The 23,094-nt window shown below is 42.9% G+C and overlaps 1 protein-coding gene across 18 annotated transcripts in view; it reads left to right on the top strand.

The window, feature by feature from the left end:
• The window catches only part of CADPS2 (calcium dependent secretion activator 2), a 333,758-nt gene that overhangs the window by 202,296 nt on the left and 108,368 nt on the right, over nt 1–23,094 (top strand). For all 18 annotated transcript variants that reach the window (XR_014555332.1, XR_014555333.1, XR_014555334.1 and 15 more), the window contains exons 10-13: nt 3,428–3,536; nt 3,808–4,008; nt 9,712–9,848; nt 13,849–14,036. Coding sequence is in view for 14 of the 18 variants with exons in the window: in XM_083698926.1 (XP_083555052.1) it covers nt 3,428–3,536; nt 3,808–4,008; nt 9,712–9,848; nt 13,849–14,036 (635 nt within the window). In the remaining 4 variants the exon portion in view is untranslated. The remainder of the gene's footprint in view (nt 1–3,427; nt 3,537–3,807; nt 4,009–9,711; nt 9,849–13,848; nt 14,037–23,094) is intronic.

Genomic DNA, 23,094 nt, shown 5'->3' with positions numbered 1-23,094 from the left:
TTTTTACATTGCCAAGCAGGGGCAGCAGCCCCCAAATATTTTCGAAGTAGGGGCCAAGCCCGCCAACATCCAAAAAGCACTGAAGAAAAGTGTGGAGCAAAGCACAGCATGGCTCCAGTGGCCGGCTCCTCTTCCTGCCACGGAAGGAAATAATAATAATAATAATAATAATAATAATAATAATAATAATAATTAAAAAAAAATCATTTATACCCCACCCACTCTGGGCAACTCCCAACAGAATATTAAAAACATGATAAAACACCAAACATTAAAAACTCCCCTAAACAGGGCTGCCTTCAGATGTCTTCTAAAAGTCAGATAGTTGTTTATATCCTTGACATCTGCTGAGAGGGTGATCCAAAGGGTGGGCTCCACTACTGAGAAGGCCCTCTGCCCTCTCCCACCAGTGATGGCATCAGAAGGAATTGCCCACCGTTGAAGCTGCACAGCTGCAGCATTCAGCTCCGGCCCTGCCTCCTCTTGACAGACCGCGTGGGACATCAATGTCCCATCAATCGCCCTCACAAGCCGGTGCCTATGTCCACAACACAAATTCCAGTTGCTACAAGTGGGTTCTGGAACAAAACCTTCCAATATTTCCCCAGCCCCCCTAGCAGGGAGGATCCTGTTTAGGGTGCTAGCCAGCCAGCCCATGCTTCCCTCCAAAATACTTTAAGCAGTTTGGGGCTGAAGTTGATTAACTACACCCACACACACCAATAATCTGGCTTTCGGTTTTGTTTTGAACCGTGTTCCTTCTGCTTTCTGATTCTGAGGTTGTCTCCGGAAAGGACCGTCTTGTCCCCATGAAAGACCTGCCCTTGCATCGCCACATGCCCCCTCGCGCACTCAGCTGCTCATGCTGCTTTCCTCCACCTGCAGTCTGATCTGAAGTGTGCAAGTCTGTTCCACCACTTCATTCTGCTGCATGAATAGGGCAGATGCAGAAGGACTCCAGGAAACAATACAAAGTGATGGGCATTTTGTTTCTGCTTTCATATCTCTTGCACTGTTGACACTTCAGGAGTTGTACAAATCGGAACATTTTTTATTTCACCTCCGTGCAGCAGCATTTATCAAGAGGTTGATGAACTGTTGGGCTGCATAGTGAATAACACCATTAAGGGAACTAAGAAAAGCAACATGCATCAGGTAGCACCAGACTGTTGAATTAGCTCAGCAACCTCTTGCCCGATAATGAGAATCGCTTTCCATTTTACGTCTTCTACCCGGCAGATGATGCAACTGCTGGTTTTCTCAGCAAATACACAAGACTGGAGGCCCCATAATTTCCTAGTTGCATTTCCTGATTGCTGGGAAAATGCACAAAGTCAGTCTGTATGTTCAGGAGGCATGTTTTGCCCTGGCATATCTGTAATGAAGCACATGCTTTGTAAGGATAAGGTTCCAGGTTCAACTCCTAGCATGTCCGCCTAAAGGACTTCTCTCCTGCTTGGCAGCTTCATACGTAGTGGAAAGCAGCACAATCTAGAAAGGGTTTATGGGTGGGGGTACATGGAATGGTGATCTCAGCTGCCACTCAACATTTGTCATGGACTGGTTGGACGCAGAGGAGTGGTGGGAGGAACCAGCTGAGGAACCACGCAGGGAAGACATGGGAGAGTCTGAGAGAAGTCAAGAATCAGAGGGAGAAGCTGAATCAGGTGTGTGAGGTCAAGTGATGAGTCAGGCTGGTGGAGAGTCATAGGTGTTTCCCCCTCTTGCTGAGACAAGCTCTCCTCTCCCAGAACCAGAAGAGGGGTGAAAAGGGCGAAGGAGAGGTTAGATGCATGAAGGCACTGTCTCCAGGAAAAGCCCTGGAGAGGAGAAGACTTAGACTTCTGTGAGGAGGTGGGGACTTTCAGTCTTAGCAACTGATTTTCACAAAGTAATGCCACCAGGAATGAGTTGCTGACACTCAGCCAAGTCTGTAGAGATCACATTTTTGCTAATGAAGAGTTAACTCCAACTTTGAGCTGTGTCATTACTGACCAGCACACTCCTGTGACATGATCGTTTTCCAAAGTTGATGTTCTGTAGGTGTAGTTCTTTCCACGCTTATTTTTCTTAGCTTTTCACAGAGGAACACCCTTTTTCTCTCAGCCTCATCCCACCCCCTCATAGCTAATGGTGATAAGTCACTTGCTTGCCATAAAGGTAAAGGGACCCCTGACCATTAGGTCCAGTCGTGACTGACTCTGGGGTTGCGGCGCTCATCTTGCTTTATTGGCTGAGGGAGCCGGCGTACAACTTCCGGGTCATGTGGCCAGCATGACTAAGCCGCTTCTGGTGAACCAGAGCAGCACACGGAAATGCCGTTTACCTTCCCGCCGGAGTGGTACCTATTTATCTACTCGCACTTCATGCTTTTGAACTGCTAAGTTGGCAGGAGCAGGGACCGAGCAGCAGGAGAGCTCATCCTGTCGCTGGGATTCGAACCGCCGACCTTCTGATCGGGAAGTCCTAGGCTCTGTGATTTAACCCACAGTGCCAGCCGCATCCCCTTTGCTTGCCATACCTGGCAAATAAATATCCTCTCTCAGTTCACCCCACCCCACCAAATAAAATGAGAAGTCCACCTCCCCAAAGACAAGAAACAGTTAATACGGCACATGTTAGCAGAAAGAGAAGGACAACACAGGTGACCATCTCTCAGATCAGAGTGGCCCAATTTTTGTCATGGAAAAAAAATGGGTATTTCTTTTAATATTACTTTGGCTCATTCAAAATTAATCCTTTTTATTTATAAAATGAAATCAATTAAGGATTTGATATCACTACGGTCTTAATATTACAAAGAGATTGGTAGCATGATCTATTATCCGCAGTGCCAAAATGTATTTGTCATTGAAAGACTAAACGTAGCTTTGCTCTGATGCGTTGAGTCCATTTCAGGCTGTCCGTGTGAAAGTAATAGGACATCTTCATGACAGCCATCTTCAAATATTTCAAGGGCTGTCACAAGAAGGATGGAGAAAGCTTGTTTTCTTCTGTTCCGGGGGCTAGGACCCAAGCCAATGGATTCAAGTTGCAAGAAGGGAGATTCCAACTAAATGTTGGGGGGGGGGAGCCTTTCTGACATCCGTTTGACAGTGGAACAGACTCCCACGAGAGGTGGTAGACTCTCCTTCCTTGGAGGTTTTTAAGCAGAGGTTGGATGGCCATTTGACATGGAGGCTTTGGTTGAGATTCCTGCATTGCAGGGGGTTGGACTAAATGACTCATGGGGTCCCTTCCAACTCTACAGTTGGAAGAGTCTATTCCTTCTCAGCTGTGTGAAAAGTGATTTGTAACTAGATAAGCAGTGGGTAGCTTATCTGCAACACGCCAAGGAGTTGGTTGCTGTATCTTACCAGTCTTCTGCAAGTTGCAGTACAATACGACGTAATGAACTGTATCCAATCCAACTTCTTTTTAAACTCAGGTTAGCCAGTACACATTTGCAATGTGCAGCTACAGAGAGAAGAAATCTGAGCCCCAGGAGTTAATGCAGCTCGAAGGATACACTGTGGACTACACAGCGCCTCATGCAGGTATTTTGCTGTGATGCTTATTCGTTATTTATTCAACTGTTCTTGCAAATTATCTCATGTAGCTAAACAAAAACAAAAATTCTTCAATTGCAAAGTAAAACTAGCTAAGGGTCACAGAAAAAGGGGCAGGCAGGAGAAGCTTTCTATAAAGCCCCTAAGTAGCAAATATTTGTGGCGTTCTGTGGCCTGGTTACTTTTTATGTTCCAACCTTGATCATATTGGAATGAAAGTCATATTGGAATCAGAGACTATGACTGATTGATTTTGCAGGTCTCCAGGGTGGTCAGATGTTCTTTAATGCAGTCAAAGAAGGTGACACGGTGATATTTGCCAGTGACGACGAGCAAGATAGAATCCTCTGGGTTCAGGCAATGTATAGAGCAACAGGTCAGTCCTATAAGCCCATTCCTGCAAGCCAAGCCCAGAAGATGAACCCAAAAGGAAGCAACATGCAGGCAGATGTGCTGCAGAGTAAGTTTGTTTTATTTTTGTTTTGTTTTTTTACTTTTAGGACTTCATTACTGTCATTAATCAGTATTGGAACTTGATTTTCCCCGACAGCTTGTGTCATGAAATGCCTGATTGCAGCCCATTACCAGGGTTGCGCTACCTTTGAAAATGTACAGCTGATACTTTTAGAGCTCAAATGCAGATTTCCATGGAAACAGTATTTCTTTAAATAAATAAAAAAGTGTTGTGGTGAGGGTTGTGGTTTTTTCTCTCCAGTGATTCTATATTGTAATGCATATTTTTGAGCTGGGACTTTGCATTGCTCAGCAGCTGTGCAACATCTGCACAAAGGCAGCGGCTGAAGCGATGGCAAAAAGCTCCCAGCCTGAACTGCATCTGAGGATGATTGAGGGTCTGGAAACTAAGCCTTATGAGGAGTGGTTGAGGGAATGGAGTACGTTTAGCCAGTTAAAGAGGCGACTGAGAGGAGATAATGACATCTAAAGGGCTGCCATGTGGAGCTTGTTTTCTCCTGCTCTGGAGGCTAGGACCCGAACCAATGGATTCAAGTGGCAAGGAAGGAAATTCTGATTCAACACCAGGGAGAACTTTCTGATAGTAAGAGCTGTTCAGCAGTGGAACCAGGCTCCCTCGGAAGTTGATGGCAGGGAGACAAAGGCCATCACTGCCTCCACGTCGACTCCGGACGTCCACCGATCTCCCGTAGATACAGTATCAGCAATTAGCAACATGAGCTCCAGAAAATAGCTTCCACATTTCTGGGCTGATGCACGCTCTATCAGCAGAATTCACACAGCGAAAGTTGCACTCAGGAGAGCATTATTTAGAAAGTTTATTCAGCGTTGGTCAGAACAAAGAAAAACATGACCACCTGCTAGCGTGTTCAGGCACCGAGAGAGAAAACGAAAGCAATAGGAAACATAAACATCCTGTGAACAGGAAATGCGCAGGCTGTGACTCACAAAGCCTGCTCCCTTTTAAGGTGGAACGGAAATATCCTAACAGATGGGCTGTCCTTCCTTTGAGGTTTTTAAGCAGAAGTTGGATGGCCACCTGTCATGGATGCTTTAGTTGAGATTGCAGAGGGTTGGACTAGATGATCCTTGGCTCCCCTTCCAACTCTACAGTTCTATGATTGCAAATAACCCTTTTGCCAGGGAGAGAACCAGAGGGGAATGCAAAAGCTGCCATTCCATTCACAACAGCACCCTTGTCCTAGTGTCCGTCTGAGATGACCTCCTTTCTTTTGGGGATTGTAATGGTGACAATAAATTTGAAATGGAAAAGCAATGCTCCTTGGGATTGGATGATAGGTGTCAGGAGTGCGTGCAGGAGCCAGGCCCTGTGACTAGTAAGTCTTTGCAGAACTGGGGCTTTCCTAAGTTTGTTCTGAAGAGGCAAGGCGTGGCCACACAGGTGAGGCCGATTGGTAACCTAACAGCACCTGGTGGCAAGAGCCAGGAAGGGATATAAGGTCAGCATTTCCCTTCGGCTCTTTGCCACAGCAACACGTTTCCTGCCTTGCTGTGTTTGGCTCCTTTGCTCCTTGGACTCTTGACTTTGTGACTCCTTCCTTCTTGATCCTCGGACCCTTGGCTTCATGACTCCAGGCTCTCTGACCCTCAGACTCTTGGCTTCCTGGCTTCTGGACTCCCGTTCCTGCTCCCACCCCGCCATCTTGCCCCTGGTCCTGATGTTCCCAGCTAGGACCTCGACTGCCCATGAACCGGAACCATGACAATAGGCCTCTTTCTCCATTAACTCACATCCTTAACGATACAGCCAGTGGAAAAGACAGGAGATATGTTTGTGATGGGACCCTTGTCATGTCCGTGTCAGGGACTAGGCAGAGGATGAATAGTGGAGACCGTCTCCCTCTCCTAAACTTTCCAGAGAAGAGGAAGACAGTATAGATGTACAACAGTGGCTTGAGGAGGTCACGGCTCAGAGGTAGATGAAGAGCAACGTTGGGAAATAATGGGAGAGGAAGAGGAGGACGAGGAGGAGGCAGAGCCAGAGCAGCTGGCTGACAGACCCTTTTCTCCCAGAACCCAGCAAGCATTGAAGGTAAGGGCTCGTAGGCAAATGGCCCTCAGCAGCCACCGTAAGGTGGGTGGTGCTGTTGATGATTGAGGAGAGAAGGGGGTGGCAATGCCATTACTCCAAGCGGCTGCTTTTCTAAGCGTCTCTGTGTAAATATTGAATGAAAGACATTGGTAAGAGCTTCCTTGTCTGTCTATTCCTGGCAGCCTACCGTGGAGGGATCGGATTCCCTGATGCCTGGCAGTCCTTGACAAATATCCCCTTCTGCTTCCATTCCCTTATGTAGCGAGCCATAGAGATCAGGACCAAAGGGGCTCTGTATAGTGACATTGTTAAGATTCTGCAGGTTTAGCATAAAAGGGTTTTGATCCTGGCTGTGGTCTTCTGGGATAAAATTATGGGAAGAGTCATTCACACCCGGGAGTGCAGTACAGTAGCCAAACGCCTGGTATTGCAAGAACCAAAGGTATCACTTAGCAGTTATTGACCTCCAGGATCCCTGTCAGTGGTTGATATCTCATAAAGTTACCTCCTACGCTTACTCATCTTTCAGTCCAAGCTGCTACTTCATGGTTTATCACAAGGGATGGTAGAGCAGGCATAGGCAAACTCGGCCCTCCAGATGTTTTGGGACTACAACTCCCATCATCCCTAGCTAACAGGACCAGTGGTCAGGGGTGTTAGGAATTGTAGTCTCAAAACATCTGGAGGGCCAAGTTTGCCTGTGGTAGAGTCAAGCAGACAGCCCCTCTCACTCTTGCTGGTTTTCCATTGTTAAGAGTGTCAGCAGCTGATGGGATTGTTTTGGTGGGTGATCCTCTGCTCCATTTCCATCACCAAGACCACTGAGAGAAATAAAAAGGGGGTTATTAAAAAAATAGTCTGCTATCATAAAAAACATATAGACGCCATGCAAGTTATGGCTTTTGTTGAACAATGCCCATTGTGACCCCTGACTGTGGATTGGGTGCTTTTTCTTCTCCTTAGGAAATGATTCCTATTATATTTATTCTTGCTATATTTATTCAGCTTAACCTCATTTTATCGTATTAGTCATAGGCTGCCACAACAACGTGGAATCAATTTAGGTTGATGTAACTGCATTACATATGCAGGGGACCATATTAACAAGGAGTTGATGCCTTCATTGTGCTGCATCAATACATTTCCAAAAAGATACATAAACTACTTTTCATTTTTCTGTTTTTGAAAGACTATATAATGAAAAGAATGGTATTGAAAGACCAAGGCTACGAATGCTTTGGAAATTTCTGTCTTGAGCTCTTATGCATGAGAAACAAAAGACAAAACCATCCTTTTCTGAGCCATCAGATAATAGTGGCTTAATTTTATGCAATGAACAATACTAAGAATTGTAAAAAAAAAAAATCCTTCTTAGTATTGTTTGAAAATGAGGAGAGTTTTAGTAATGAGCTGTTCAAAATGTTTCATTAGTGCCATATGATTTCAGGAAATAAAACGCCATGCAATTTAAGACCAATTCCCATTTTGTTTTTGTGTTTTTTTATTATCTATTGTTGGTTAAGACATGTAAATTATATACAAAGTGAACTCTGTTTGCCCTTGAACTAGTGGTGATCCCTTTGGGGTGTAATCTACCTTTCACTTATCTGTACGTTCATGTTATGACTTCAATGGGATTTAGCTGTGCACAGGATTGCAGCTTAAAGGGTGTTTAATCATTCATGGTGTTGCTTCATAAACGCTGGAAAAATATACTACTGCTTCTGCAGATGATCATCTCGTACCTTAAATCATCAATGTACTGTCACACTGTTTATTTGCTATATCCACCTTGGTGAAATCTGTCACATGGATGTGACTCTTGCTTTGACAATGCAGAGCCAAGTGATATGAATTAGTTTGTGCATCTTTTCAGGACGTGATACTGCAGATCCTTCAGCTTGAATTAAATAATTCTTCCATCTGCAAATACAGCTGAAAGTTGGACTTGACATGGATCAATATGATCTGGGGCTAAATTTCTAAATGTGACTGATTATGTTAGCATCATGCCCACAGATCAATATGGAGTTTTATTATGAACCCAACTCTATAATTGGGTTTAATCAATAAACTTTTGTCTCCTTTTCTATAGAAATTTTAGGTTTGTACTATGCAGTTTTGTCAAAAGTACATTTAGGATGCATCTTTTCCAGTAACGAACATAAAAAGACCCATATTTGAAATTAAACGAACAAAGAGGGAGCGGAGACCTTATTGTAAGGGTTAAGTCAATTTTTGAGTTGATAGCAAACTATTCACCCCCAATGTTGTCTATGGAATCCAAGTGAGCTAATGTGCTAATGCATAACTAGTCCTTTTGGTCACTGTAAGGCTTTTTCCGTCCATACTTGGTGGACAACTCGCATTCAGGATTTTGACAAAACATACCATTAATGAATGCAATCACCAGAGCTTGTCTTTTGACAAACCCGCGGGGTTCAAAGGCGTTGAAAGACGCAATCTGTGAGCAACAATAAGTCCGGATCTCTGGTTGAAATGCCATTTAAGATGGTACGTTGTCTATAATTTACACACACAAAAATTGCTCCCTGTTTTGTTATTCAATCCTGGAAGGTTGAAGGCACTCTTTCCCATTACTGCATTATATTTGTTTCATTAAAAGCCGCATGTAAAGAGGAAAAGGCTGGAAATGACCTCGTTCAAGCCTGCGTGTTCATTTCTGCTCCAGTTTGCCATTTGAGAAATGGCCTTGAAGCCATGTTTGCTTGCTACTTTGGTCTTTGATGAGCATCTTTGTAATGCCCATAAGCTGAGGCCTCCTCAAAACTTTATAGAGTGAGGGGTTTTTTAATGTACAAGATCTCTGTTGCACTTACTACCTTGTGAAAACAGGCACTCCAGAAAGAAAGTCTGTTGTTCCAATATTTTACAAGCTTTCTAGAAGCAGTTAGAGTAGACATCCTTTCTGAAAATTATCAGAATGGATTGTTAAGTCTGTCTCGAGTCTATGTAGGGGTAATGTTCATACTATATGAAAAAGGGGCTGTCTGACAGGAAACGTTAGATACATAAGAGACCAAGTGTTCACCAAAGATTGGGAAAAGTATGTAGATTATCTGGAATGTATTAGTGAAGGGCAAATAACGCTAAAGGGATTTAGAGACGCACTGTGAAAGACTAAGAGTTATTGTGCAAAGCAAACAGGAATTAGGAATCGGTATAATGACAATATAAGTAATGAAACGTGTAATTTTATTTATTGCTTCGAATGATTTACGGACAGGCTGAAGGAAGCCCCGTAAGAGACAACTATGTTATGGATGATATGGAAATGATAATTGCTGTTTATTATTTTTAATTTTTCTTTTCTGTGTATTTTCTTTGTATTTGTGTGTTACCTTGTGTTCTTTTTGGAAATAACTAATAAAAAAGAATGAGGGGGGAAAAAAAAGAAAGAAAAAGGGGCTGTCTGCTGCCTGTTTATCCATTGCTATGTTTAAACCATTGCCGTTTGCTTAGATTTTATTGTGATAGGTATTTATCCAGGAGGGGTTTGGCGAGGCATGAAAGAGCAGATGAAACTTGAATGAGGCTGTTATTGAATTAAATTTAAAGCCTGTCTTAAAGTGGAATAATCTACATCCATACATTCATTCTCCTCCCTATGATCAGATGCAGATCGCGCTCAGAAACATGGCATGGATGAGTTTATTTCTGCTAATCCTTGCAAGTTTGACCATGCTGCACTCTTTAGAGTACTTCAGAGTAAGACCTTGGATCACCGATTGAATGATTCCTATTCTTGTTTGGTGAGTAAAAAGGCTGGAATAAAAGAAGTGGGGAGAGAGAGAAAAAGTGAGAAATAGTTGTTGCAAAGTGGTCTTTTCTTCCAGACTCATTTAATAACTGTGCGTGAGGTTGGGATAAAGGATTTCAATCGATTGGCTTCAAATTTGAAAATTATACACTTGAAGACTACTGCTGTGCCACTCAATAGAGAAGAGAATAGACTCAAACTGACTCTGAACCGTGGTTTATCAGCTCCTCTAGGGAGGGCTGAATAAAAACAGAAGGCTTTAATAAATATGGAACCCTCTGTGGTAGGATTTGCTAACACCTGTACAGGCATTTTAAGGTACAAATCTAGCTCGCCAGATGTCAAGCATTATGTCATCTATCTTGTAATTCTCTCCTCTTTCATGGACTGGGAAGGAAAAAGAAATCCAAAGAATAGAATCAAAACCACAGGGGGAGAAAGGCAAATAGATTTATTGTGCTTGTATTCAGCTGAGTCAAGGTTAGCTTTGTAGGCTTAAATCCTGGATAAATTACTTACCGCTCTAGGGGTATTCTGTAATTTCATTTTTTTCCCCACTTTCAAAAGAAAGCATAGAGCATTTGAGGAGTGGAGGCTGCAATCGGAAGGATGCATAATCATGAAAAATTAAACAACATTCATGTTCTATCCTTCCTTATCTACTGATCAATCTTTGCCTTGGCTGACTGGCTTGCTTTGCTTACACAACAAGAATGATCCCACTTACGGAGAAAGTGGAGGTTAGGAGTAACTTGAAAAATGTCTTCTCAGTTGCACATAAATTAATGCGATATGAGGTCTAGTTCATTAACTGAAGTGTAAACTCTGCTGTGGGGATTTTTTTTTCCTGATTATCTATGGTAGTTCTTGATTCCAAGATGTAATTTTTCACCAAAGAACCCAAGCTCATGCTGATCATCGCCTATCCTGGCTCCCTGGCAAACATGCCACTATTATGTACATGTTTTCTGATGACGCTGTGGGTTAAACCACAGAGCCTAGGACTTGCTGATCAGAAGGTTGGCGGTTCAAATCTCCGCAAAGGGGTGAGCTCCCGTTGCTCGGTCCCTGCTCCTGCCAACCTAGCAGTTCGAAAGCACATCAAAGTACAAGTAGATAAATAGGTACCACTCTGGCAGGACGTTAAACGGCGTTTCCATGCGCTGCTCTGGTTCGCCAGAAGTAGCTTAGTGATGCTGGCCACATGACCCGGAAGCTGTATGCTGGCTCCCTCGGCCAATAAAGCGAGATGAGCGCCACAACCCCAGAGTCGGCCACGACTGGACCTAATGGTCAGCGGTCCCTTTACCTTTACCTATCAAGTGTGTAGCATGTGGAATCCTCAGAACAAACATTCAGACCTATTTCAGTCATAGGCCAGACCTTTCTTGACAAACATTTTCTTACATTCCGTTCCACAGCTTCTGGGTTGTTCGCCTTTCCCCATGTGCACAGCTCTCCCCTCCAAAACTGAATTCAGTCACAACCCCACACTATTTTCCTTCTTCTGTGAGAATAGTGGGTTCTATTATTAAAGGCTCCCTTAGAATCTTTTCACATACATCAACTTTAGAAAAAGATAAATAAATTAACCATACCATTGCTTCTGTCAGTCTGCAGATGCTGAAAATTTACTTTTAATCGTCCAACTTTTGCATTTCAGCAAATTAAATGAAAGTAGCGACACTCACCACAAAAGAAAAACAAACTAATATGAAACAATTAGATTTAAACATAACCTATGATTTAAACTATTAGCAATACTGAAATTCCTTTATTGCACTCTCCAGTAAACAGTAGGGAGCTTCTAAGCAATTATAAAATAAAAGTGATTATCACAATATTAACTTGATAACTTTAAAAACTCCTACCTTTCTGTTGTGCAGGTAGAGCTTGAGTGTGAGAAAAAACTCCTGGGGAATTTTGTGAAGAAATGGCTAACCACTCCTTAGTAGTTTCTGCTTATGCCTCCATTTCTGTTCCTCAGAATAAGTAAATTTTTAGTATTATCTATTCACTCTCAACAGCCAAGCTTTGCTTATATTATTTCTATCGTGAGCATGTCCAAGTGCATCCAGTTTTCGAAATGTTTAGGTTAGAAAAGTGTCACCTAGCCAAGGAGGAACTAACTTTCAACTCTGTCAAATTAAACATATTCAGTCTGAAAATTGCTCACCAAAATTAGGGTACCACTGTCTGCAGATATGTATCTTTTCTCTGCTGTGTCCTAACTTATACAATGAACCGGCAGTCTCTTACTATGAGATGTTTCCACCCACACCTGAAAACATACTTTACTTCAGCATTTCCCTGACCATTAATACCAGTTACTGGTTAACATGATTGATATTTTATTTTGATATTGTTATTTTATCTGAACCACATTGGTCTTTCTTTTCAAAGTGAAGGGTAGTATGTAGGTTCTCATTATTTTTCACACTTTGTTTTGGAAATCAGAGAACACCCTACATTGCCAAAGTTCCCTTTACTGGGGAAAAAGTTTGTGTACCGTAATAACTTTAAGAGAGGTATCAATGTTAGTCGCAGTAAAAACAGCCGAGACTCTTCACACCTTTAATGATTAACATGTTTATTATGGCATCAAGTCTTTCATAGACATCTGATGCTCTGGTCCACGAAAGCTTATGTTGTAATAATTGTATAAGGTGTTACAAGATAATCTGATGTTTTTACTTAAGCCCGTTATCTTTTGAAAGCCACCTTCATCTGCAATAACAATTTCAGACAAAATGTCTAAAAATCTCTCACCCAAACGCTGCCATGTTTGATTTCTTTCTATGTCTGTCTTTTGCGTTCTGATGGCTTACTGAGCACCATCCCTAATTCTAGCACGTATGTCAGCGATCTTTCTGATGTACTCCTGGATTCCTTTCTTAACCCATTCAGACATCATGCTAAACTATGGATTATTATGATGGAAGGGAGCATAGCTTCCCACTGGGATCACACACTCTCTTCTCTTGTCATAGCCATGAGCTGGTGCTTCCGAGTTCAGCTAATCACAGTATATCCTGGTATCCAAACCCTAAACTGTGGTTGATCTTAATGAATGTTTTCAGAAACAAGCTAGCTTCATAAACTGTGGTTTGAAGTCGCAATGGTGTTTCGCAGGCTGGTGCCTTTGGCCCTAACTGTTCCCCTATGGAAAATTTCACCAAACACCACTGATTGAAGTCAGGACACTTTGAGACCATTGTTGGATGTGCAGTCTAGATGTAATAACTGGCAGGCCTGGTTGTCAGCACTGGGGCATTTTGGGTGTGAGGGGTTTATGCAGGGAGGATGCTGACTGGGCACAATCTTGGTGATATCTCCCAATAACCAATTTGGACTCTTCTCACGAGCAGTTAAACTTCCCTTTTGCTGTGTGCCTTTTCTCTCATAAGATAATTCTAAGCTGTTCATTTTTGTTCTTTTCCTTAAAGCAACACTCTGCCTGAGAAACCTCTAACCTTCCTTCCTCAGGAAGAATTGGGAACATTGCGGGAAACAACTTTGAACATTTTAACGCATTTCTGTTTGCGATACCTCTCTTCCCTCCTCTTCTCCCTGCCGAAAAATTGTTCACGACACTGTCAGTTTTGGAGCTAATGACAAATCACATTGATTAAAAATACAGTGGAACCGTTGTATTTTTCATTGACGGACATTTCAGAACTCGGAATGGTGTAAATGCTTCTGTTTTCGAATGTGCCTTGGAAGTCAAACTTCTGAGGCAGCTTCCTGGTTGAGTTTTCAGTATTATTTTTTTCCCGTTTTGAGGCTTTCGTATTGAGCCTTTGGTTTTAGAAAGTTTCGGAACTCGAACAGTCTTCCAGAATGGATTATGTTCGAAAACTGAGGTTCCACTGTATATTGCATGAAAAACTGCAGTTTTCTGTTCTTTCTCTCTGAAAATATTTGAAAACAGTGCATAAAAGAACAGTCCAGATTTAATGACGCAACACATTCCCCCTTCCCATCTCTTACAGGGTTGGTTTAGCCCGGGCCAAGTCTTTGTGTTAGACGAATACTGCGCTCGTTATGGTGTGAGGGGCTGTCACCGTCATCTTTGCTACCTGAATGAATTGATGGAACACTCAGAGAATGGCGCTGTCATTGACCCAACCTTGCTCCATTACAGCTTTGCCTTTTGTGCTTCTCATGTTCACGGCAACAGGTATTTTAATATGCAGACTTGCCAGGAAAGTCATTAGGCTATGTGACGAGAGGCAAGTGATGTATTTAGACTTAGCTTCACCCACACACGGTGTAGCAGAGGAATGAACGAGCATCAAGAGTTCAGTTCTTGCAAATGGTCTGTGTGTGTTCTGAAGTGCAGTAGAACATTTTTATATCAAAGCGAACCTCGCTTGAAAATATGCAGGCATTCTGAAAGATCTACGTTGAAGGGCTATTTCTCACCAAACACAGCAGATGTTTGTTACATGCCTTTATATGCATTGTAGCATAAAAAGGGGAGGTGCCTATTTTGTAAATGCATGAAGGGGTGGGGAACAATGCATTCATTGCAGTTGAAAAAATATAAGCATCACTTATTTAGGAGAAATGTAACGTCGCCTAGGAAGACCCTGCTTTCTAGTGACCCATAGATGTCCAGTGCAAATGAAGAACACTTGTGGGACCCGGTGATGACCCCTGGGTGCTGGTGTGAGCTTCTATCATTGACCTATGCTCATCCTAAAAATCTCTGTCAGTGTCTACCATGCATAACATGTCTGGGAAAACTGCTATCATAGGTGCAAATGAATTGCTCTCGATATTGGCTTTGTTTTTGCTTCTCAAAATACATCTTGGACTCTGCTTTGAGCTAAGTTTGGAAGTAGTACAATTTATCTTTCCCTTCACTGGTAGAGTGAAATGTTATAGTGTGTGTAGCATTTTCATATTCTGAAACGAAAGCTGCAGTTGTTTTGAAAGAGGGAATTTTGGACTCCTTGATCTTCATGTGGTAGACTCTGGCCTCTGGCCTCTGGCCTGGCCTCTGTTACTCCTTTCCTTGCTAAAATGGTTTGAATTCGTTCACACTTGCAAAGAAGTAGCAATAAATGGACATGTGAATTTAAGTGAACATTCAGTTTTTCTGAGAGCATAATTAGGGCTTGTATGGCAAAAGCCCTGAATTTGCAGCAGTGGTTCAAGGCAAACAATGCCTAGCTGTATAATTCAATAAATGGGTGCATGTTCATCCCAAGGGACAGGTGGCTTTGGGCAACTTTGCTTTGTTACTTTGAGCACATCTGTTTCCATATTAATGGCTTACAGGTAAACAGACTTTTTAATTGTGTGCATGTGTAGATTTCAAGAATATCACAATGTGTAGAATGAAGAGGATTGTGTGTGGTGTTAGAGGAAGGGTAGATGAAAAGCTCTTCAATTTGAGTAGGCTGAAAGCAAAGAGTAAGGTTACCATAACCTCTGTCATAGAGCTTCAATATGAGCTTCAATATGCTGATGACAACATAGTCTGTGCACACTTGGAGGATGACCTCTAAACCATCCTAAGTATCTTTGCAGGAGCTTATGGAAAGCTTGGCCTATCGCTCAATAGCTTAAAAAACCCGAAGTGCTGCACCAACAAGCACAAAACAACCCCTCTGCAGCACCATAAATTCAATTCAGTTGTGTAATGTTGGAAAATGTTGATCATTTTTCCTACCTAGGCAGTTATCTTTCCCCAAGGGCCAACATCGATGCCAAAATCCATTATTGCCTGAGCTTTGTGAGTGCAGCTTTCTCCTGATTGAAGCATAGAATGTTTGAGGATTGGGATGTTTGCAGGGAAACCACAATGCTTGTTTACAAAGCTATTGTACTACCAACTTTGTTTGTGAAACATGGACCCCTTATAAATGCCATCTCCAGCTCCTTGAAAGATTTCATCAACGGTTTCTTCCAAAAAAATTATATATCACTTGGGAAGACAGGCGAACTAATGTCATTGTACTGGAAGAAGGAAAGATCACCAGTGTTGAAGCAATGAGTATTCAACATCAACTTGGTTATACTGGTCATGTTCGGATGCCTGATTATCATCTTCCAAAGCAACTACTCTATTCCCAACTTAAGAATGGAAAGCATAATGTTGGTGGACAACAAAAGAGGTTTAAAGATGCTCTCAAATCTTTAAAAAAATAAACACCAGCAACTGGGAAACATTGGCCTGTGAGCACTTCAATTGGAAAATAGCCTCTATCAAAGGCGTCATGGACTCTGAAGAAGCAGAAACTCAGAACGAAAGGGAGAAACGAGCTAAGGGGAAGGCACGTTTGGCAAATCCTCACCGTGATCAACTCCTGCCCAGAAACCTATGTCCCCACTGTGGAAGGACATGTGGATCCAGAATTGGCCTCCAAACCAACTTAAGGACACACTGTCAAAACCATATTCATGGAAGGCAATCTTATTCGGCTGTCAAAGAAAGAGAAAAAGAAAGTACTTCTGGGGGGACATGTTCTGTTCCTTCTGAAGTAGTTTGGCCACCTTTGGTCCCCATCCTGCACTCAGCTCTCACAAGTAGCTCCTAGAAGCTGTCAGCGTGCAACAGCGGCCACACCCCGGGAACGGCTTTGACTTGCCAGCTAAACCAGGTGAGAGTAGCCAATGGGCCTCAAAGTTCAGTGAGTTAGGGACTTCCCTTGCGTGTGAAGACAGGCTTCAGTGGATTGAGTGGACAAGATCAATAGTGGGTCCAATGATGAAGAAGACTGTTTCAGCACATGCCGCAGAGGGAAGTGAAGGGCAGATGGTGCTTGCCACCAGGAAAGGGAGCTCATCTAAGAGGAGGAAAACTCTTGCCCTAAATCTCTGCTGCCTTGTACATCATCTTTGGGAGACGAAAAGGAGTGGTGTCCCTAAGATGGTTGGATGGCACCTTGTAGGCCTTCTTCTGGCAACTCCTCCAGCCAAGCTGGTGCCAAATGTATTGCTCTGATTTCCGTTGGACCACATCAAAGCCAAGAGAGGGGTCTTGTTGTCTGCACAGTCCAGGACCTCCATACACACTGCCCAGGCTTGCACCCCAGAGAGGTAATTTCAGTTCTGCTAATACAACAGTTTGACTGCACCCCTGCAGGTGCACTCCATTGTCTATCAAGACAAATAGATGCTAACAACAACATCGTCAACAACAACAGGATAATGAGCTCACTGCTGCAATAAAGGTGTTAATATATTCAGTTAGCTTTTCTACAATTGTAGGTTTAAAAAATGGTGGATAATCCAGCTTTCAGTCTATATTTTTGCAACAGTGAGAGAGAGAAAATTCTAGTCCATGGGTGCACTCTTCTGACTGGTGGTTTGGGATGGGATTAAGGTTTTATGGCACAGATAATTTTACTCATATGCCAAGTTACATGGTAGTCATTTAAAGATTTTAGGAAAAAGAAAGACTTCACGGGTACACCAACTTATCAAATTTGGCTCAATGTTAGATTTTTTTTTTAGGCAGCCTATTTCTCTGTCCTTGACTTTATGATCTCTTGCATCTTATACAACTACTTCTTTTTTTGCCACCTTGGACACAAGCTCAACAATTGTTTGTTCCCTTTGATGTCCTCCCATTCTTGTCCATATGCCTGACTTACAAATGGAGTAGCTTTGATTGTTAAATGTTTTTCATAGGTTTCCTCTGCACTGATACAGTGCTCATATAGACAGCCCTGGCCTCTTTGTGAAATGATTGCTAATTGTCAAGGTCTCCTGCTCTCCCTGTCAATGCAACTCCTTTCCAACTGAAGGCAAAAGCACTTGGTTGCCACCCTGACTTGCATTTCCATTTTCCCAAGCATTTTCAGCAACTTCCTGATTAAAGGAAGCTTTTTTAAAAAATAAATAAATCAAGCGCTCAACAATAATTGTACCCAAATAAAGAAGCAACATTATAGGACACAAACAAGAAGGGAGTCTAAAATAGTTCTAGAGCAAAACATCTGACATAAAATTCCTGATTTATTCAATAGTGTCCATAGCTGATTGAAAAACTAAATAAAAATAGCAACAAACAACAGTATAAAAATACAAAATGGCCATACACAAGGGGAAAACATATAAGAGGATTCCATAATCTCCTGTTAAACCTGCAGAGTCCAGTTCAGTGGAGGTGGGGTTAACCAGAACTCCAGAGATTAAGAAGACCAAAGGATCTCTTCAAAAGTTTACCTATAGGGACTCCTTTCTCCAAACAGGAAATTACTCTGCTTTTATACAACTCTGACCATTTTAATTTATTTGCTGTAGGGAAACTAGATCACCACTCTAGTCTTCACCAACGATTCATCTTCACCTCTCCTGCCAACAGCTTTCTCAAACAAACTAGGCATCTCTATATTAAACCGGAGGAAGAAAATTTGTTCGGTGCACTTTCTAGGTAGTTTCTAGTCTTACATCCATCTGAAAAGAAGACAGAACAGGGAGGAAAACAGCAAGAGTGAGAAGGGGAAAAGAGAGTCACCAGATGGAAAGAAAAGATGTAATCACATTTCAAAATGCAAGAAGAGTCACCAAGTCTCTCTTCATTTTTTAAATTTCTTTATTTTTTAATAACTTTTAAAAAAAGTTTTTACATCAGGTTTAGGGTTCATAAAAGTAAAATATACAGAACAATATTAATAAAAAACAAAACAAACAAGTGGGGACAATCAGATATTAAATCAATGACAAGTAAGTTCCATATTTATGTCAAATATAGGGGGACCGATAGAGGTCACTCAATGCTGCTGGCCACATGAGCAACTCTTCTCATATCTTATTCACAAGGGTGTTTTGTCTTAGCTCAACTAATAATAATAATAATAATAATAATTTATTTATATCCCACCCATCTGCCTGGGTTTCCCCAGCCACTCTGGGTGGCTTCCAACAAAATATTAAAAATAGGATAAAACATCAAACATTAAAAAAACTTCCCTTCAGATGTCTTCTAAAAGTCAGATAGTTGTTTATTTCCTTGACATCTGATGGGAGGACATTCCAGAGGACAGGCGCCACTACCAAGAAGGCCCTCTGCCTGGTTCCCTGTAACTTCACTTCTCGCAGGGAGGGAACCACCAGAAGGTCATTGGAGCTGGACCTCAGTGTCCGGACGGAACGATGGGGGTGGAGACGCTCCCTGAGGTATACTGGGCCCAGGCCGTTTAGGGCTTTAAGGTCAGCACCAACACTTTGAAATGTGCTCAGCAACTCAAGCCTTGTCATCATTTCCGCACCTGACAAAAAACATGTCCACCCTTAAAACAACCATTCAGGCCTTATTCAGTCATGAGCCAGAGCTTCTTGACAAAATATGTTCTCCCTCCTCCCTGAGCTTCTGGGGTGATCACTTTCACCATGCATGTAGATTTGGCCACTGCAAAAAAGGGGGGGGGTCCAGTGACTCCACTATCTTGTTTTTATAAGACCTATTTTTCATGAGCCTTCCTCTGATCACACTTATACATGGAGAATTTAAGAAGACTATGCAAAAAATTAACCTCCCGGCTTCCATTGCTCCTTTAGTTGCGTGTATTTTGCTCTGATCTTCAGGAAAACAAAGATAAGTAATACATGTTTGAAGCAATATATAAATAAACCTGAAGGATAGATGGCCAGCTTACACAAAGCAAACCAGTCCGTCTCGTGGTGTTCAAAAGGCTGGCTCTGTCATCAAGGTCTTGGTCTTGATTGCCTTCTATAGTTGGGACTGAAATTGACAAGGACAAGAGAGGACATCCTTGCAGAGATGAGTTTCTTACAAGAATATGATGGGCTAGCTTTCAGCCTCTTTCATTAATACTGTTTTGTTCAGTGAATGGGGATGGGCTTTTCTTTTCTTCCCCCCTCTTTTTTGTACAAAATCTCAAGGCCTTTACTGGTTACAATGAAAGCCTACTTTCCATGCCAACTCTTGAGCTGCCTGACACATTCATAGAAATTTTCACGTGGAAGCCTGACTGCATGCGACTACTTCCCTAGCCTTATTTATTGTCTGGTTTTGAACCTTTTGGTGCTAATGTTTAGCACAGTGTGTCCTATAATTGCCCAAACTTATTTCAATAATTCAAAAGGAAGGTAGAAGTATTTTCTTTTATTTATTAACGCGAGTGAAGGACATCGGTGCATGCAGGACGTTGAAATATCTGAGAGAGCACATCCTCCTCCACCACTCTGTATGTATTCCTCCTATTCAAGCCGCTGTATTTGTGAGGCATTATGAGTGTTTTAGAAATAAAAGAATAGAATGGCGTTGTAAAGAGAGGCTCCAGCTGGTATTAAGATACTGAAATAAGAGAAAAAGAAATGGGAAGAAAGGGAGAGAGAAGAAAGGTAAGTCAAGGACAGAAACAGTAGCTCTCACTCGGAATTTTGCTCACACACAGATAATAACATCCACTCAATTCATCTACAGCATTACAAAGGGGGAGAAAAGGAATTTCACAGACAAAGCAGGATAGGTCAGAGTTCTAGGCTGATATCTGTGATTATACATCGTGCTGTGTAATCCTATGTATGTTTTCTCAGAAGTAAGCTCCATGGAGCTCACTGAGGCTTCCTCCCAAGTAAGCACATGTAGGATTGCAGCTGTGGATCTTCTGCTGGCATCATGGAGTCACTGGGTTGAGCTCTGGCTCCACCCTGCTCATGAGGCAGGAGAAAAAACTCTCTGGGGAAGTGGGCAGCTCCCAGTCAGGTTGTTTTGTTTTGTTTTGTTGCTCCTGCCTGAACAAAGCAGTCCCATCATGATTGGCTCCTGCTTTTACTCAAGCTAGTTTTGCCCTTCTCCTTTTGACTTTCCTTCTCCAAATCCTAAAGCCTTCCCAGAGAAGCCACTCTAGGACAGCATGTCTTGTTGGAAGTCATGGTTCCCGCCTTTGGCACTTACGGAGCATGCTAAGAAGACCTGTGGGTGTCGGAGGCCACATCAATGCTTCCTGTTGCTGCAGCCTGATCTGGGCATGCAGTCGGCCTTTGCATGGCTGAGCATGGAACCACCTCAGCAGCCAGCGGCTTTCCATGGTGTAGACCTCCCAGTAGCCCACAAGGCTAAGCAGAAGCAGAAACACATGGAGGCTTCTAAAGCATCTCCTGCAGCAATTAGGTCACCACAAGGCCCTTCCCTTCCTCAGTGACCCACAGCAGACCCAGCCACTATTGCCTCTCCTTTTGCGAAGGGATTCAGATGACAGCCACCCAATCCTGGCACAGGCTTTTCATTCCACCCCCACTCCACCACCTCAGATGAGGATGAATTTGTGGGGTTTCCAGAAGCTGCTGCTTCTATCTCAATCCCCTAGGAAACCAACCTCTCTCCCAACACATCCAAGACCAGCGCCCACAGGGGGACCTCTATCACCAGAAATTATTCAGCAAATTAAAGAAGCCATCCCCGAGTACAGGTTCCTTCTCCTTCGTTGTAACTGAAGAAGAGAAGTGGAGTGATGGATCCATGCTAGAGGAATAGACCTTTGACCTCCTGTTCCAGTATGTGCATTGTTGCAAGCCTTGGGCATCTCTCACTCTGATGACCCTATTCCCCCAAAAGAGGCTAAAGTGCAACCAGAGCCACAAACTTCCACCAGATTTGTTCCAACCCCAACAGACAACAGGCAATTGAGGAAAATGGGATATATCTCTCATATATATAGTTGGCAAACTATACAGGTGATTCACCCACAGATTCCATCAACGGTGTCTCCGAAAAGTTTTACACATCATTTGGGAGGACAGGCAAACTAATAGTGTACTGGAAGAAGCAAAGATCACCAGTGTTGAAGCAATGATTCTTCAACATCAACTTCGTTGGACTGGTCATGTTTTGCGGATGCCTGATGATCGTCTTCCAAAGCAACTACTCTATTGCAAACTTAAAAATGGAAAGTGTAATGCTGGTGGTCAACAAAAGAGGTTTAAAGACTGTCTCAAGGCAAATCTAAAAAAATGTATAAACTACAACTGGGAAACACTGGCCTGCAAGCACTCCAATTGTAGAACAGCCTTTACCAAAGCTTTGAAGAAACTAGAACTCAGGATGCAAGGGAGAAACATGCTAAGATATGCATGCTTGGCTTATCCACACCATGATCAACTCCCGCCCAGAAACCTATGCCCCCACTGTGGAAGGACGTGTGGATCCAGAATTGGCCTCCACTGTCACTTACAGACTCATTGTTAAAACCGTGTTTATGGAAGACAGTCTTACTCAGCTACGAGTGATTTTCCACTGAACATATTTCAGGAGAATCCAGCACCCAGTTAGACTGGCTGAGTCAAACCAAACTAGATCTATGGGGAATAGATGCTGCATCATCCGATCTTCTCTCAGCTTCAGAACTGCTACGGGCTCTTCGTGGTGGACCTCTTCATGAACTGGGCCACCCAGCAGCTGCCACCATTCTTCTCACTTCCAGGATCCTCAAGCAGAGGGCTGTCATGCTCTAACATCCCCATAGATGTGTGTTCCTCAGCAGCTTTCTCCACTAACGCCCCATTGGAGATATTTGTAGGGTTGCCACTGGGATATCCCCTAGCACCTTTACAAGGCTCTATATGATTGGTTTGCATTCATCTGCTGAGGCTTCCTTTAGGTGCAAGCCCTGCCACAGTAAGCTAGTCTACAGTTGGGGTCCACCCTAACTGGGTAAGCTCTGGTACATCCCAATCCAGTGACCCCATTGTGCCGGTAGGAGATAGTACGGTTGGTACTCACCTGAACTGTAGAACTCTGATGGCATCATGAGGTCACTGGAGCCCACACCCTAACATGGACTACAACATGCCTCATTTATTACTGCATGTTCTCATGCTCTTTGGGCAGCTGGTGGCTGTAACTGTATTAAGAGAAAGTGGCCTTTTACCATTTGTGACATCAATGACTGTTGGAGTTTGGCTGCAAAAATGAGGGGGAGCCTCCCATTTTCCCAAAGAGTTTTTTCTCCTGCCTTGTGACTATGGTGGAGCCAGAACCCAATCTAGTGACCTCATGATGCCAATCAGAGATCTACACTTCAGGTGAGTACCAATCATACTTTTCCTAAGTCAGGCTTGATGAGGAGAAAGACGTCAACATGGAGACAAAGGTCTTAAAGGCCGAATGGTGAAATGGTTTGGCTGTGCTAGATGAGCAGTGTGTTCTGTTCTTAAGAGGGCCATCGCATCCCTATTACCAGCTTGGCGAAGACCATATAAGGCATGTTGCCTTTCAGAAGCCGAGTGCATAGGAGTGCCATGTTTCCATTTCATAC

The sequence above is a fragment of the Podarcis gaigeae genome (genome assembly GCF_964106915.1).
Source record: "Podarcis gaigeae genome assembly, chromosome: 10".
Lineage (NCBI taxonomy): Eukaryota > Metazoa > Chordata > Lepidosauria > Squamata > Lacertidae > Podarcis > Podarcis gaigeae.
The sequence above is the reverse complement of the archived record's forward strand: the minus strand, read 5'-3'. Positions and strand labels throughout refer to the sequence as shown.